At 39.4% G+C, this 16,332-nt stretch overlaps 1 protein-coding gene across 10 annotated transcripts in view; it reads left to right on the top strand.

The window, feature by feature from the left end:
• Positions 1-16,332, top strand: part of PUM2 (pumilio RNA binding family member 2) — a 77,412-nt gene that overhangs the window by 44,334 nt on the left and 16,746 nt on the right. For 8 of the 10 annotated variants that reach the window (XM_039569678.1, XM_039569684.1, XM_039569682.1 and 5 more), the window contains 3 exons: positions 9,752-9,895; positions 10,923-11,204; positions 15,962-16,198. In XM_039569678.1, the coding sequence (XP_039425612.1) occupies positions 9,752-9,895; positions 10,923-11,204; positions 15,962-16,198 (663 nt within the window). The remainder of the gene's footprint in view (positions 1-9,751; positions 9,896-10,922; positions 11,205-15,961; positions 16,199-16,332) is intronic. The other 2 variants (XM_039569687.1, XM_039569686.1) reach the window with 1 other exon arrangement.

The following is a 16,332-nucleotide window of genomic DNA, read 5'->3' as shown; positions in this document are numbered from 1 at the left end:
TCAAGGCAAAACAGGTTCAAAACTTAAGCAGTATGAAGAGCATTTATTATTAACAGAATTAAAAGTAAAAAGGGTAACGACAGCAAACCTTCAGAACACCTTTCTTTCCCAGTCCCTCCCTCTTTCCACCGACTGCGCAAGGAAACAAAACATGAGGTTTTGGTCAGTATTTCACTTCTTAAAAATCTTTCTTCAGTATGCTTAAGGAAAAGAGTTTCTTCTGCTGTACCATGGGATCCTTCCCACGGGAGATAGTTCTCTGCAAACTTTTCTAGCATGGTTTTAACTTCCACAAGCAGCAGTCCTGCCTGAACCTGCTGCAATGTGAGTCCCTCCCATGGGCCAAGCAGTCTTCCCACAACTGCCTAGTGTGGGTCATTTTAGTTCATGGTGTTTAGTCTTTTAAGGATGAGCTGTTCTAGTTTGGAAGTGAAGGCTTTCTTCTTCTATCTCTTAAAAGCAAGGGTCATCTGTGTGTTTGAGTTCCTCACTAGATTACAGCTTTTCAGCATCCACATGCTCCAGCATGAGTACTCTTCTTCACGGGCTGCGTGTGGGTCTCTGCATCCCCCCATGCACCTCATGAATTATAGGGAAACAGTTTGTTGTATTAGAGTCTTCATCACAGCTTGCAGGAGAATCTCAGCTCCGGTGTTTGGAGCACTTCCTCCTTCTCCTTTTTTTCACTGACCTTGGTGCCGCCATGTTGGTTTTTCTCACGTATCCTCACTTTTCCTTTTCCTCTGACTTGGAAGAAAGTTGGTGTCTGTAAGTTGCAGTTGAGAGCTTGATCTCCTCTGGGCCCCACATCGGGGAATTGCTCGCCATGTCTCTCACTGCTGGCCACGTGGTCCCTTCCGGCACCGCACAGCTGGCCCCGACTGCATGGTCTTCACCAGCACCACGTGGGCAGTCCCAGCCTCAGGATGGCCCCGGCTGTATGGCCCCTGGCAGCCCCCGCTGGGATGGGCCCCGGCGGCCCCCACTGGGATAGGTCATGGCAGCTGCCTCACCATCCCTCGGGAGAAGAGAAGAGAGAGCTTCCCACAGTTTTTCCTTTCTTAAATATGTCATCTGTGATGATGGTGTTACATACTTGTCTAATTGGGCTAGTAACCTGCCCATTGTCAGAGCCTACAGTGATTGGCTCTGTGCCAGACGTAGAAGTTTCGAGCAGCTTTTCTCCCACCCCCACCAAAAACCAGGCTGTGTTAAACCAACACACTGCTCTTCTCCAGTCATTCTGCCTCAGATAAGCAGTCAAAGACCTGCTGAGCCGCTTAGGTGCTCAAAAATTTATGGTATCAGAAGGGATCCATCCCAGGGTGATGAGGGAGCTGGCAGATGAGCGTGTGAAGCTGCTCTCCGTCATTATCATCAGTCCTGGCTCACTGGGGAGGTCCCAGATGACTGGAAGCTGGCCAATGTGATGCCCATCCACAAGAAGGGCCAGAAGTAGGATCCAGGAAACTCCAGGCCAGTCAGCCTGACTGCGGTACCTGGCAACGTTATGGAACAGATCATCTTGAGTGCCGTCACATGGCACCTACAGGATGGCTGGGGGATCAGACCCAGCCAGCACGGGTTTAGAAGGGGTAGGTCCTTGCTTGACCAACCTCATCTCCTTTTATAACCAGGTGACCCACCTGGCGAATGCGGGAAAGGCTGTGGATGTTGTCTATTTGGACTTCAGCAAGGCCTTTAATACTGTCCACAGTAAACTCCTGCAAAGGCTGTCAGCCCACAGCTTGGACAGGTGCACTCTTTGCTGGGTTAAGAACTGGCTCGATGGCCGGGCCCAGACAGTGCTGGTGAACGGTGCTGCATCCAGTTGGCGGCCAGTCAGTAGTGGTGTCCCTCAGAGATCTGTGCTGGGGCCAGTCCTGTTTAATACCTTCATTGATGACCTGGATGAGGGGATTGAGTCCACCATCAGTAAATTTGCAGATGGCACTAAGCTGGAAGCGTGTGTTGATCTGTTGGAAGGTAGGAGGGCTCTTCAGAGAGACCTGGAATGGTTGGGTATATGGGCAGAGTCCAATAAGATGAAGTTTAACGAGTTCCAAGTGCCAAGTCCTGCATTTTGGCCACAATAACCCCCCACAGTGCTACAGGCTGGGGACAGAGTGGCTGGACAGTGCCCAGATAGAAAGGGACCTGGGGTACTGGTTGACAGCTGACTGAAAATGAGCCAGCAGTGTGCCCAGGTGGCCAAAAAGGCCAATGGCATCCTGGCCTGTATCAGGAATAGTGTGGCCAGCAGGACCAGGGAAGTCATTCTTCCCCTGTACTCGGCACTGGTGAGGCCGTACTCACCAGCGTGAGTACTGTGTCCAGTTCTGGGCCCCTCAGTTCAGGAAGGAGATTGAGATGCTTGAACATGTCCAGAGAAGGGCAACAAGGCTGGTGAAGGGCTTGGAACACAAGCCTTATGAGGAACAGCTGAGGGAGCTGGGGGTGTTTAGCCTGGAAAAAAGGAGACTCAGGGGTGACCTTATCACTCTCTACAACTTCCTGAAAGGTGATTGTAGTCAGGTGGGGTCCGTCTCTTCTCCCAGGCAACAACTGACAGAACAAGAGGACACAGTCATAAGCTGTACCAAGGTTAGACGTTAGAAAAAAATTCTTCATTGAAAGAGTGATTGTGCGCTGGAATCGTCTGCCCAGGGGAGGTGGTGGAGTCACTGTCCCTGGATGTCTTTAAAAAAAGACTGGACATAGCACTCAGTGCCATGGTTTAGTTGATGAGGAGGTGTTAGGTCATAGGTTGGACTAGATGATCTTAAAGGTCTTTTCCAACCTAGTTCACCCTGTGATTCTGTGATATTGGTGTTACTAGGTAACATATTAACAAAGTCCTGTTATATTTATGAATTGAATTTTACAGTTTTATGGTTTTCAGTTGGTTTAAAATACTGGCACAGTATTTTTAGAGCACAAGAAACTCCTCTAGCATTTGTTATTTGAAGCATTTTCTTTGTGTTTGCTGTTACAAATGTGTGCACAAGGAATATCTTAGATTTTTGCAAGATAATTTCATATATAATGAAGCAACTATATGCTGTCTTAAAAAGTCGTGTTCTCTGGTTCCTCTGCAACAGGAGGTATTAAGTTTTGCTAGAACTTTTATTTGGGACATAATAATAATATCTAAAATTCAAAATTCAAAATTAAGAAATTTAAAAGAAAATTATTGCTTGATCTTATCTAAAGATCACAAAACACTTGGGAACACTCCAAAGAGTGTAGCCTCAGATCCTTTTAGTGTTCATGGCTTCTGACTTCCTAAGGAATGGTTCATGTGTCGGGGAGTGGTTAGCTTGAAGTTCAGCATCAATTCTAAGTGTTTGGTACAGTTACCTGAGCAAGAGCAATTTCAGTGTACTTGGCCATTCTTCAGTATGAAAGCTAAGGTTTTTACATAGTTAAGTTAGATAATGTTGATGCATTCCTTTGACGTGTACCAAGAACCAAGGTTCTCTACTTGGATGGCACCACTCTGAGATGTCCTGTAGCCTGGAGAAGTCAAGAGTGGTTTGCTGCCTGCTCTGGGGCTGCACTGTGCACTTGGCCTCCCATGAGCACATTTTATATTCCAGCTGCAGAACTGAGTGGCTATTGTGTTTTTCTCATCTATTTTCTTCTAGAAGTGCAATTTCTATTTCTTCTCATGTAGTAGTTATCTTCAGCTTTTAGCATCTTTCCCCTAAAATGAGGAATCAGCAAAGTGCTGTCCTAGCACCTGCCAAGTGGTACCTCTGCACTTCACCAAAGCAGTGGATAAGGCCTGCAAACAATGAGGCATGTGAGAGATATTAGAAGCATCTTTGCACAAGCCTCAAAGGCTTAGCTGTAACTCTTTTTTTTTTTTTGAGAGGGGGTAGGGTGTATGTTTGTTTATAATTACTTTTTAGTTTTTACTTTGAATCTGGAGTGGTATCTTAACTCAGGAGTAGCTCTTAGAACCCATAAAAAGGCCCCCACTCCAGGTGGATGATTGAAAGTAATACTGAGTGGTCAAATAGTTAATCGCAGTAGTGCAAGAGCCTGTCCTTTGAAGAAGGTACTTGAAGACCTTTTTTCCTCTTCCACGAGCTCCAAAAGGTTTTCTGTGAGGGTAGGAGCCTTTTTATTCAGTTTCCATTGTAGGTTGCTGCCTTATCCCATCTGATGCTGCAAGCCTGGATGGCCAGATTAGAACTTTATTCTTGTGAATATATTTCGGACTGTTCTATAATAGGAATTGTGTGCAACTGACTTCAGCCTTACCAACCACACTGTTACAGGGAATAGAGCTCAAAATATAAACAAAGACATTTATTTTTTCAGTCATCATCAGATGGGTTCGTAGTGAGTCATAGGCAGTGCTGGTGATTCCTCTTTTTAGGGTAAGAAGGATATAGGATGAGGAAATGAATACAAGCCTTTTTATGTGAGAATCTTGTTACTGGGTTTGGTGTCTGTATTTGAGAGAGGCGCTTGCATTTATAGCAAGCAGAGAGAAATAGGAACTTTTACTCTTGATTTGTCTGCCTCTGTTTTAGTTTCCTGATTTAGGATAAAGTGAGTTTTGCTCCAGAGATACCTTTTTCTATTACCTTACTATAAAATTGAGTCAAGATGAGTGAATAATATCTAGATACCAAAATGTGATTCAGTGAATCCCAGATAGTAACCCCTGAGCAACACATGCAATGTCATAAGCAAGATTAAGAAGTGTTTCAGTGCACTGAGATGTTTTACAAGAAAGTGAAGGTCCAAATTGAGTTTCAAGCTTTTGAATATTCTTTACAGAGAGAACAGTTGTACTTTGGCTTCACTGTGAGCTAGTAAGTGAGAGTATATTGTTAAGCTTGTCCATGCTGCTGTCCTTAAATTATTTGAGCTGCTTTCTCCTTGTCACAGCCTTCGTGTTGGATGAAATTCATGTTATCCAAATTATCTGATTTTTTTTTTCAAATTTGATATTTCAAGTGCTTTTTAGTAATTATTTAGGAAGGTGTGTTCCTGTATCACTTAAGATACTTTTTTCATTCTACGTGCAGAAAGTGTCTGAAATCTAGGTTACTTTTCACATAATGTTGCTGTTAAGTCTCCTTTCAGAAAATCATAGAGTGATAGAATGGTTTGGGTTGGAAGGGGCCGTAAAGATCATCTCATTCCAACCCCTTGCCATGGATGGGGAGCCTTCCACTAGACCAGGTTTCTCAGAGCCTCATCCACCCTGGTCTTGAACACCTCCAGGGGTGAGGTGTCAACAACCTCTCTGGGCAACCTGTTCCCCACCACCCTCACAGTAAAGAATTTGTTCCTCATATCCGATGCAAAGGTACACTCTTTCAGTTGAAAGCTATTCCCCCTTGTTCTATCACTTCATGCTGTTGTAAAAAGTCTCCAGCCTTCCTGTAGGCCCCTCTGGGTACTGGAAGGCTGATAAAAGGTAAAACTTCAGGATCTTTTTTAAAAGCATTAAATGTGAAATCCGTTTTGTATTGGAGTTATGCAATTCCATTTAAAATTGTTCCTGTCCTAATTGAGCAAGTCATTCAATAATAAAGATTCTTTAAAAACAGAGTGTTTCTGCTTGAATATATGTGTAAGAGAGAGTCAGAGGGTATTCCCAATTTCATAGTACAATCAGTATACATTGAGTATTAATAAACTGCTTAAGAGTAAAACCAGTTCTCATCACAGGCAACATCTGGACTTGGCTGAATCATCCAAAGTCAGGAATGTACTTGTGACCTCAGCTGTCTAAGGAGTCACTGTGCTCAGTGGAGATCTCCCTTGTGCAGTTGCTGTACAGAGGCTGCAGAGCTGCTCAGCTTACCCTGAAAGAGATGTCTGTAACAGCTGGTCAGCCAAATCCCTCCAGAGATGCCATTGACTGCACTGACTAGGTCAGATACAATTTAGTTTTATGGAGCTGACACAGTAAAGCTGTCATGGTTCATCTGGCTTGAAGGTGAGCATGTAAAATGAGTAGTCTGGAAAAAAATCCCCATGTATAAAGCATTAAAATCATCAATTTCTATCCACTGGCATAGCGTTTTTTGGTTTTATTACCGACAGGAATTTGAAGTGTGACATTGCAGTGGGTAGTATGAAACAGAAGTCAAAATTTCATTATGGCAGGTATACAGGGAGTTACAGTATAGGCAAAGTTACAGTGGTTATAGAAAGTATAAATATTTTACTGGCTGGATAGTAAGTTCTGTATTTGATTTGTGAGAGTATGTGCAGAGATAAGGCTGTGCATGTCTTCATCAGAACAAGCAAAAGCTTATAGGGGTTCAGGTTTTAGAGAAGGAGAGTTGGGGAGGGGAGAGGATGGCATTTTTAAAAGGGCAGATAATAGTGTTGGCAGTAAGAAGTGTAACATCTGCTAACTTACATTGTGTAGAGAGAAGTGACAAACTGACATACATTTAGATGTCATCACTGAGGGAAGTTGCATTACTGGGTGGACAAGGGCAACACTAAGGATGAGCTGCATAAGCCAAGAGAACAGATTTCCTCTTGTTATTTACGTATATTCAAGGTTTGTGTGATAAGAATCAGAAAGCTTTTCAGAGTCCAGTTTCTGGAGCTATTTAGAAATCATTTCAGCAAAACACCACATTGATAAACTAGATTGTTTGCTTTCACATTCCCTGCTGATACAGAGACAGTAAATGTAGATAGAGCAATTGAACTCTAAAATAAAAGGTGTGATTAGGAACTGATTAGGAAACAGTATGTTTTAGTTTTCTGACTGCATGGGAACACCACAGTGAACTTGAATGTGAAGGCACTGAAGTGAGCTTTGATAATTGTTAATTTGGAGGGGAAATTGCACAGCTACAGGGAGAGAAGATGATGTGAAAAAGGTAATAAAAACTGAAACTGGAGGAGAGGGAATTAGAGAGATCTGCCAAGTCACCACCTTATCTTTGATAAGAGAGAAGGCGGGGGAAGCTTCCAGCTTTGTGTTCACTTTTCTGGGATGAGGCACAGTTTTTGGAATAGTGCAAAGGAAGGGAAAGGAGAAGATCTAAGTTTTGCTGTGAGAGCTGTTTTTCAGTTATTTAATCTGATCTGAGATGGTCTCCCTGAAATTTTATTTTTGACATCAAAGCAAAAAATGTTATACCTTTGAGGCTGTAGATGCGCTTAGCAAGGTTTTAGCAGTTTCACAAATAGTCCTATGTTGCTTTGTTGTAGTAGAATTAAGTAGAAAGCTGAGGCCTATTTTGGTTCCGAATGTGTTCCAGAGACTGGAAACAGAGATGAACCCATCAGTTCTCATACTTTAACCTTCTGTGACAGACAATATCTGGATGCTATTGACCTAGCTTGTCATTACGTATTTTAAATGTACTGTCTGTGGGTGGATTACAGGTTCAGATAATATCAGGGAAGTATCAGGAGGGCTTGGGCATCTTGTAGTGTAAAGAGCATGGGCAGGTTGCTTCCATTTTTTCATTTACCAGTCATACAAGTAAATTATTTTAGAAAATCTAGTATTAATGTATTAAACTGCATTAGTATTAATTTCAGGAACTTTAATTTATGCAAAGTGTAACTGTCCCCGTTCCAAGTATTTTGTATTGGAAAATAAGCTTCTTTATGTCGTGGGTCTGAAGTCATATAAAAAGCTGTATATTAGTTTCAGATGAGCGGAAGGGTGTAAACATAAAAGCAGTGGGTTTTTTATACAGTTATACTTACACAGTTACAGCATTATCCATGGGCTTGTGCATTCGAAGAGGGTAGGTGGGCAGAGTAAATACTGGTAAGTATTAGCCAATTCTGAGTTCTGAAAAAGTGGTTTTATGATACAGCAGAAAGAGCAGAACCAACATGGTATTATCAGTTGAACCTGCTGTGAGTATAGGCAGAGATTATATAGGTACTAGTAATTAAACATTGCTGATGTGTGCAGGAACACGTCTTTATAAAGAGTGTTCCTATTCTGTCACTAATATTTTGTGTTCTCTACAGAACTACGGTAAAACAGACAACAGTTTCTCACCTTTCCCTACCTTGGGAAACCTTTCTTGGTGGTGAAGTGGTAGAGCAGCAGGGCAGATTTTTGTAGGTGGAAGAGGCAACGGCACCTCTAGCAAAGGTTTTTTAACCAGTTCAGATGTAAGAACCTGTTTTGGTTGGCTTTAACTAGCCAAATTTTCAAACAAACAATGTGGAGGACAACTGTCTTCTTGCACTGTTGGTGGGAAAGAGGAGGTAGATGTGCCTGAAATGCAAAGCAGCTAGTGAGCAGTGAGAACAAACAGGTATAGAATGATAGCAATGACAATTTTTCGTAACCAGTATAATGCATTCACCTCCAGAACTGTGAATTGAACCTAAAGATCTGGATTTTCATTGCTCCTCTCCTGTTCAGTACTACCTGAGTCTTCTTCATATCTTCAGATTTTCTTAATGTGTGAGAATTTGGACCTGTGTATCCAGCTTTCCTGCAGAGCACTGTAAGCACCAGGCCAGAAGGCAGATGTTTCCAGCTCCTTTTTTTGGAGCATGTCTAGGCAGAAGAGATTACAGAGATGTTTTAGAAATTGAGGAGGAGAAAATATGACTTAGAAGGCTGGTGACTGTGGTACGTACCTGAAATGAGGTATGTTTAGGTCATTATGTATTTCAGAAAGAGCTCTGCTAGACCTAGTTCTGAGTGTACAAGGCAACTGATGTGAACAGCTTACTTAAAATGGAATGCAGAATCTTTGTTCTTACATGTACAAAACCAGACGCACGACTTTTGCAATCTTGACTTTTTTCTTGATAGTGCTAGTATATATTTGAACATGGGAGGAATATTGAAATTCCGTTGAGTTTTGGTTTATCGCTTTATAAGAATGTCAACCTAACAATTAGAAACTGTTGCATTTTAAATGTCAGCACCCTTTCTTAGATTATTGTAGCTTGTCTTCCAGATTTTCGGGATTCTTACTCCAATTCATCTACTTCACTATTAAGTGTCAAGAGCTTTAAAATTAACTCTCTTGCTCTTGTCCTAAATAAAGGTTTTTTGCTTGGCTTTCTTTTGTCTCTCTTGCTTTTCTTCATTCATATATTGTATCCTGTACTCCTTCCTACTGCTTGCTTTTCTCCTTTTTCAACTCCTCCTCCTTTTCTTCATCAATTCCGATTCTTCAATGTCAACGGAATGAAATGTTATGCTTGGATTACAGTCTTTTATTCCTGTGTAACTGACTGCTCCAAGATATTCCTGCACACACAGCATTCATTTCCTAATGTGTTTTTGCAGATGGTCTTTTAAGTGTGGCTAGGTAATGTATGGAATTGCCAGACTTGTGTTTAGCTCAGCTCTTTAATTGTGCACATTTCAATAGCTTTTCCATGTACAAATGAGTACAAGAGAAATGTAAAGTATTTTAAACTGCTGAAAGAAATTGATTTGTTAATGATCCTAATACAGTCAGTTGGATTGTACCTGTACCTTCTCCTATGGTATTAGAAACTTTAACCTTGACCGTAAGTTCAACTTAAGACAACTAGTTTTAGTAGTTATTTTAGTTGTAAAAAATCTCTTGAAGCTTTTCTACATCTGATTTTGTTCCAGTGTTTTATGATGTTTACTGCTTTTTCTTTGTCGTCCAGTTGATGTTCAAAGACAGTGTGGCAGAAATGCTGGTTTGTAGTTTGTGGTTAAGAGTATTTCAAGGAGAGAGGAAATGCTGACTGTATGAGACTATCTGTACTACTAATCCTTGTCTCCTGTGTTGTGTAGGCTACCAAGTGCTGGCTCCCACTGCCTATTATGATCAGACTGGTGCCTTAGTAGTAGGCCCTGGAGCGAGAACTGGCCTTGGCGCACCAGTCAGATTGGTTGCCTCAACTCCTGTTCTAATCAGTTCTGCAGCAGCACAAGCAGGTAAATATTTTGCCCTGCACAGAGGTTTCTTTCACTTCTCTACTGAGCCTTAACAGTAATGTTGATTAGTATTTGATATTACTGTTTTCTATGCATCTGTGAAGTTTTCTAGTTTTGAAGGATATACTGTGCATGCTTGCTTTATTATTCACTCTCCTCCTGTTCTCTGAGAATGCTGTTTCTCAGAGATGGGTTTTCAATATTTAATTGGAATTTACAGTCCTCTTCCCATACATACACAAGCATGTTTCTGCAAATGTTACTTGTCAGATAGGAACATTTTCTCCTTCCTTTCCCCATGCATTATAACATGCATTTCTCATCAGTCCCCTAAATGGTGTCCTCTAGGAAGCATCATTTCATTGCTTCGGCCTGGCAGAAGATGGATTGCTCTAGAGCCTTGCTATGCTTTTCTCATGAAAGTATTTTCTCCTGAAGAGTGTGACAAGGAAAAAGCTGTGTATAGAATGGAAAGCAAAAGAGGAGAATTAGTTATATCAAAAGTCTCTAGTTTCTTCTTCTTTTTTACCAGTTGTAAGATCTAGTATTACTGAACCATTTATTGCATGTTAAATTAAAATCCAGAATATTAACCCTGGATTAATTAACTTAATTTGTTCAGAAAATTAGATTTTAAGTTAATCTATCAGCTTCTTTCTTTAGTCAGAACTTGTTACTGACAGTAGCTGAAGATGTCTTTGAATGACTCTTAGCTGCAACTCTGCTACTGCAACTTTGGATATAAGAAGTTCAGTAAACAGTAATGTCTTATATGTTTACACTGAAAACTCCCTCAATTACATTAACAGTCCTGGAGCTTTGATTAGCCTAAAACATGTGCTGTCTTCACCTTTTTTCCTTGAGTAATTAAGATTATGTAATACTATTAAGTCTCTTTGTTCTTTAATATGTGAATTTCTGCTTGTTTTAAGAGGGCTTCAAGAAAATACAATTTAGTTCTGAATAATCCATTTTCAGTCAGAAATGTTTGAGAGAGTAATTATGATTGAAAACATGTGTTTTACAGCTGCAGCTGCTTCAGCTGGAGGAACAGCAAACAATCTCGCGGGAGCCACGAACGGTCTTTTTCGGCCACTTGGTGCCCAGCCACAACAACAGCAACAGCAAACAAATAGTAGCCTACAATCCAATTCATTTTATGGCAGTAACTCTTTGACCAATAACTCCCAGAGCAGTTCCCTTTTTTCACATGGTCCTGGCCAACCAGGAAGCACATCTCTTGGCTTTGGAAGTAGCAGCTCTTTAGGAGCAGCTATCGGCTCTGCACTTGGTGGATTTGGCTCATCAGGTAGGTTGTTAATATAGTGAGGACATTCTGTGAGACTTTTGTGTTAAGCAAAAAAATGTATCTGTATCAGGCATCGTATATACACATACATTTCTAAAAGGAATGGAAAAATAGGTTATTGAAGTTTTAAACAAATTTTAGGGGAATAAAAAAGGTTTTTAATATTCACTTGGGTTCTGTGTACAAGATGCATTTTTGAACAATATCCTGTAGTCACAGGTATCTCCAAATTTTCCATACTGATCACTGTACTCTGCCCCAGAAGTTTGTTACTGTTTTTCAGTAAGCTGCTTTTGTTTTCAAGGAAGTCTTCATTCTGTGGTTAAAATAACAGTTGATGATATTGAAGATATGCATTCTTTTGTTGTAATTATCATATCAGAAAAATTCCTAATTTTTTTTCAAACAAATTAAATAGCATATGACTTTCTAAATTTGATCTAATATTGAAGTGCTTGTTTCTGTAACATTTTTAAAGGATTTACAAAACAAAGAGTCTTAATACCCAAGAATAGTCCTTGTTAACTCTAGCATGTTTATTCTTAGATATAGTTAAGCCTAAATAGGTCTGTGCATGTTTGGGGCCTTTAATTATTTCAACAGATGCTCCTAAATATTATTGACTTGTTTATATTTAAAATATTTTTTCATGTTTCTGCTCTAAAGCAGAAATTTCATATTCACATATATATTCATATATTCACATATATAAAAACTATTCACATAGTTTTTAAACATGCAACATAGGTTTTCTTGTATTTCAGATTCAGTTTTAGTAAGGCAAGAGAAATATTCTTTTTGAAGAATTATTTCCATTTACTATTAATCTCTACGTTTACAGCACTGAATTGCATCTTATTACTAATAGTATTTTAATTAAATCAGTGGAGCATGTTTAATCTTGTGTATCTTGCAGATGGGTAGAAATTGGGGGAATTGTATGTACTCTAACAGTATTCTTTTCAAAACTTAGGAAAATTAGCCCTAAGGAAAGTAATTTTTTAAAAAAATTGTTACAAGATGGCTTAATATATTTGGGAGAAAAAACAGAAGGAAAAACACACCCTTCAGTGTTCAGACACGGTAGTTGTTATTTGGTAACTAAGTGTGACTAGTGACATCAAATATACTGCATACCAACACAGAGTTTTTCTCAGTGTTGTTTTTCATAAAATAATCGGAAAAATTGTTTACTTTAACAAAACTAATGCTAGGAAGTCCAAAATCAGGATTTTGCACAGATCCTGTCCAATATTTGATTTTAAAGAGGAGACTCAAAACATCCCATGTTTAATTAAAAAAAAAAATTAAAATTGAGGCTACTCAGTAGTGTAGGTTTTCTTAATTTTCCTTAATGCCACAGCAAGTAAATATTATTTACAAAATGTGCTAAGTGTGTCTTATGTAATATAACTTGTCCTGAGCTACTTGTAGGGTGTCAGTGTATCCTTAGCAGCTGTGTTTCACTCTAGGTACAATTTCGTTACACTGGTAGATAGTGATAATAAAGACATATATTTAATACAGTGGAACTATTTAAGGTCTCTAGATAGAATAGATTTAAGTCATAAAAGTTTTTATCCTGCATTATCTGAAGAACCTCCATAGAACACAAATTTTAGTTGCATATCTGCTTAAGAAAAATCAGCATAGCTTTTTCTGGCACAGGAGATTAAGCCTTTTTCTTGTAGCAAAGGTCAGTTCCAGAGCTTTGTCCAAAGCCCTCAGCACAGAGAGCACATGCTGAAGTCTTGCAGCAGTATCCAGGGTGATTTAATTAGCATGGTGGTTTGCACAGGGAAGCAGGAACCCCTATGCTTTTGCAGTTTGAGAAGTGCTGGTGAAAGGTGCTATCTAAACCTGAACTATTTTTAGTATTATTAGAATAAAAGTATATTGAAAGTGCCCTTCTGCTAAGTATGAATTGTACTTGCCCTAATAGCCACTTAAAAAATTCCTTCTGGTTATTTATTTATTTTTTTAGAGTTCTGACCTCTATGTATATATGAATTGAATTACACAGATAAGCACTTAAACAAATGGTATTCATGCATATCGAGGCAAATTGAAAACAAGTTTAATTTTTTATGTGCCAAGGCTTCAGCTTCTTTGTAACTCCCGTCAGTATGTTGAAAAGGTTGAATTTCAGTTAAAATATAGCCATGAAGACTGATAGATGGCAGGACACATTTTGCCCTTACATTTTCAGTTTTTGCAGGGAACAAAAATAGCTGCAAAAATGCAAAGGTGAGCATGTTCTAGCTTGAATGCCTGAACAAAGTAACAACTGAAAGCAGCGAACATACCATATAAATGACTGTATGTACTTACAGTCTCTGTTCTTTTATAATAAAGTTATTCATACTCCATTTTAAAGGTTTAGGTACATGGTGATAAGTTACTGCAGCTTAACAGGTAGCCAAGAATTAGATCAACTATGGCAGCTTTCCAGATGCCTTCTTTCTGGCTTGTAACAACTGTAAGGGAATTGGATTATCTTAAAGTGGGGGAAAGAGGAGTAAGCTAACACAAATTATCTTCTGGGGTTTGTGAGCTTGGCTTGTGTGTGAAAATGCAGTTCAGTTGGTTCAGGGTAACTTGTTAAGCTGCAGTAATTTAGCTGAGTAAGAAACCCTGAAAGATGGAAAAAACAATCCATCGTGTAGCATTGTATTAACATTTATATAGTTCACTGAGCCAGAGCCTGTAGAGCTGGTCTCAAAGCTTGAGATTTCTTTCAACTGTTGCCTTAATTTGCTCTTCTGGTTTCTTATTCTCAATCTCCTTGCCTAGTTAGTCCAGTGTCTTTTCCTTCTGGCTTCTCCTCTTGTATGTCTTCCTTCCCAGTTTCCAGGCAACATTTATCTCCTGCTTCCCTCCCTCTCCTAAGTATGTTTCTGTTTCTACTTGTACTGTGTGATGTTCCCATCATCAGCTTACTTATTCCAGCCTTTTTGCCCCACAGTCACATACACCTTCTACAGCCTAACTTTTCTTCAGATCTGCTTTCTTCTCATCCTCAGTCCCACTGAAAGTGCTTGCCAGTTTCTCTTGCAGTCTCTTTCTTGGCTCCTTTGTCTGACCTTTCTCTCTACCTCCTGATTTCCTTTCTCTTTCCCCCTTCCCTAGTCTACTACTTGTGTTTGGCTTTTGTCTCCCCTGCACTGGAAATAGAAAACTTCCTTTCCACATTGCCTCGCGGGCCTTTCCAACACAAGGTGGAATCTTGGACAGCAGTTTCAGAGTCTTTTTTGACATAGCACACTGAAGTTCAGTTGCAGGCATAACCTTAATCAGCCATCTCAGATGTGCTGTGTATGGTCAGGAGCTTAAGTTTTCAGCTGTGAGTCTGTAGCAGATCTGTGCTGAACTTGGATGAACTGTGATTTTGCAAAGATTTTTAGTTCAATCCAAAAGTGAAATGAAGGTCTCCTTTTGCTGGCATATTTAGTCTGAGTACGTGAAAGCATTAACTTCTCAAAGAGGTAGCTAGATTGTTTTGGTAAGGATAAAGCACCTTTCTTTGCCAGTATTTCTGAAATGGCAGTGTTTAGACAGAAGTTCTATTAAAAATTTTGTCCAAGCAAGTTCCTGCCATGAAAAATATTAGCCAAGTTGTTAATGAGAAAACAAATTAGTGTCTTAAAATGGGAAGTTCTAGGTGATCTTTATATTGGGCCATGCTGCCAGCTTTCATAGGAAGGTACTTGAAAAGGATAAAGGTTATGGAAGTACAAATTCTGACCTTTCCTTTTTAAGTTGAAGTAGTCAATAGTAATAATCAATTTTTCAAATTCAGCTTAATAAAGATACTTGTTATTAAAATATCCATAATCTTGGTTTGGTTCATGAGTATAATAATGTTCCAGTGTTTAAAACAGGCATTCTAGTTTAATATTTCACTAGTATGCAGCAGATACCAGAATTTAACATTTCTAAAAACTTTTAATTGTTCTCCTAATTTGTCCTAGACCACTCATCGCCTTGCTGAATGATGCTGTGCAGGATAACCAGTCCTTCACTAATACACTGTTATCCAAAGCCTCTAGTCTAATTTGACTTTCAGAAACACTGATAGCAGTAAACTGACGTTTTTAATTTCTCGTCTAATTTTCCTATCTCTGCTCTGCTTGTCATCTTCTTCTTGGCCTATTTCCTCTTTATAATATCTTTTCAAAACACTTCTCACTTCTTTGAGAGCCATAATTCTCATAGGGAATTTTAAGTAGTCATTTTTTTCCTACAGGTGAGGGATTCACAAGCGAGGAAGTTCAGAAACAGCTGAACAGCAATATAAATTATTTTGTGAACCCTTAAACAACAACTAATTGCCTCTAGACTTTTCCTGAAATGAGTGTCACTGTCTGACTAATAATTTTTGGTGGAAAAAAGTTTATCAAATAATTTAGTGGAGATATTTTTAGAATCATATATTCTTTAAAGTGACAGTGTAATCTAATCTTGTAAATTCCATATTTGTCCCAAAGCCTGAAGCCAGGCATTTAAAAGAGTACTGCAATATTACTGTGAGAAGTCTAGTGTGAAATGTTGAAAGACATTGGTGAAATTACTTGCCAGTGGTATGTTTATACCCACTTAGATTTATTTGAAAGCATGTGTGGTTATCACAGTAATTGTCTTTGTCATAACGATTGCTGTAATTATTGTGATCACATCTGTTGTTGCCCAGCTGTAGTTGGGGATAGGTTTTATTCAGTTGACACTGTGTAATTAGGGTCTTTTTATTTCTTCTTCAGTTGGCAGTTCTGCAAGTAGTAGTGCCACAAGGAGAGATTCTCTATCTACTAGCTCTGACTTGTACAAAAGATCTAGTAGCAGCCTAGCACCCATAGGGCAGCCATTTTACAATAGTCTGGGATTTTCCTCCTCTCCAAGTCCAATAGGCATGCCTCTGCCAAGCCAAACGCCAGGACATTCACTTACGCCACCGCCATCACTTTCATCACATGGATCCTCATCCAGTTTGCATTTAGGTAAAAAAAAAACAAAAACAAAAAACCAAAAAAACACTTTTTGTTTGTATGTGTGTATGTATTTCTATGTGTAAAATATATGTTGCATAAGAGATGTCACATTACCTTTGCTGTTAAACAGTTTTGTAATGAAG

The sequence above is a fragment of the Corvus cornix genome, chromosome 3, assembly GCF_000738735.6.
Source record: "Corvus cornix cornix isolate S_Up_H32 chromosome 3, ASM73873v5, whole genome shotgun sequence".
Lineage (NCBI taxonomy): Eukaryota > Metazoa > Chordata > Aves > Passeriformes > Corvidae > Corvus > Corvus cornix.
This window is presented reverse-complemented; position numbering and strand designations above follow the sequence as displayed.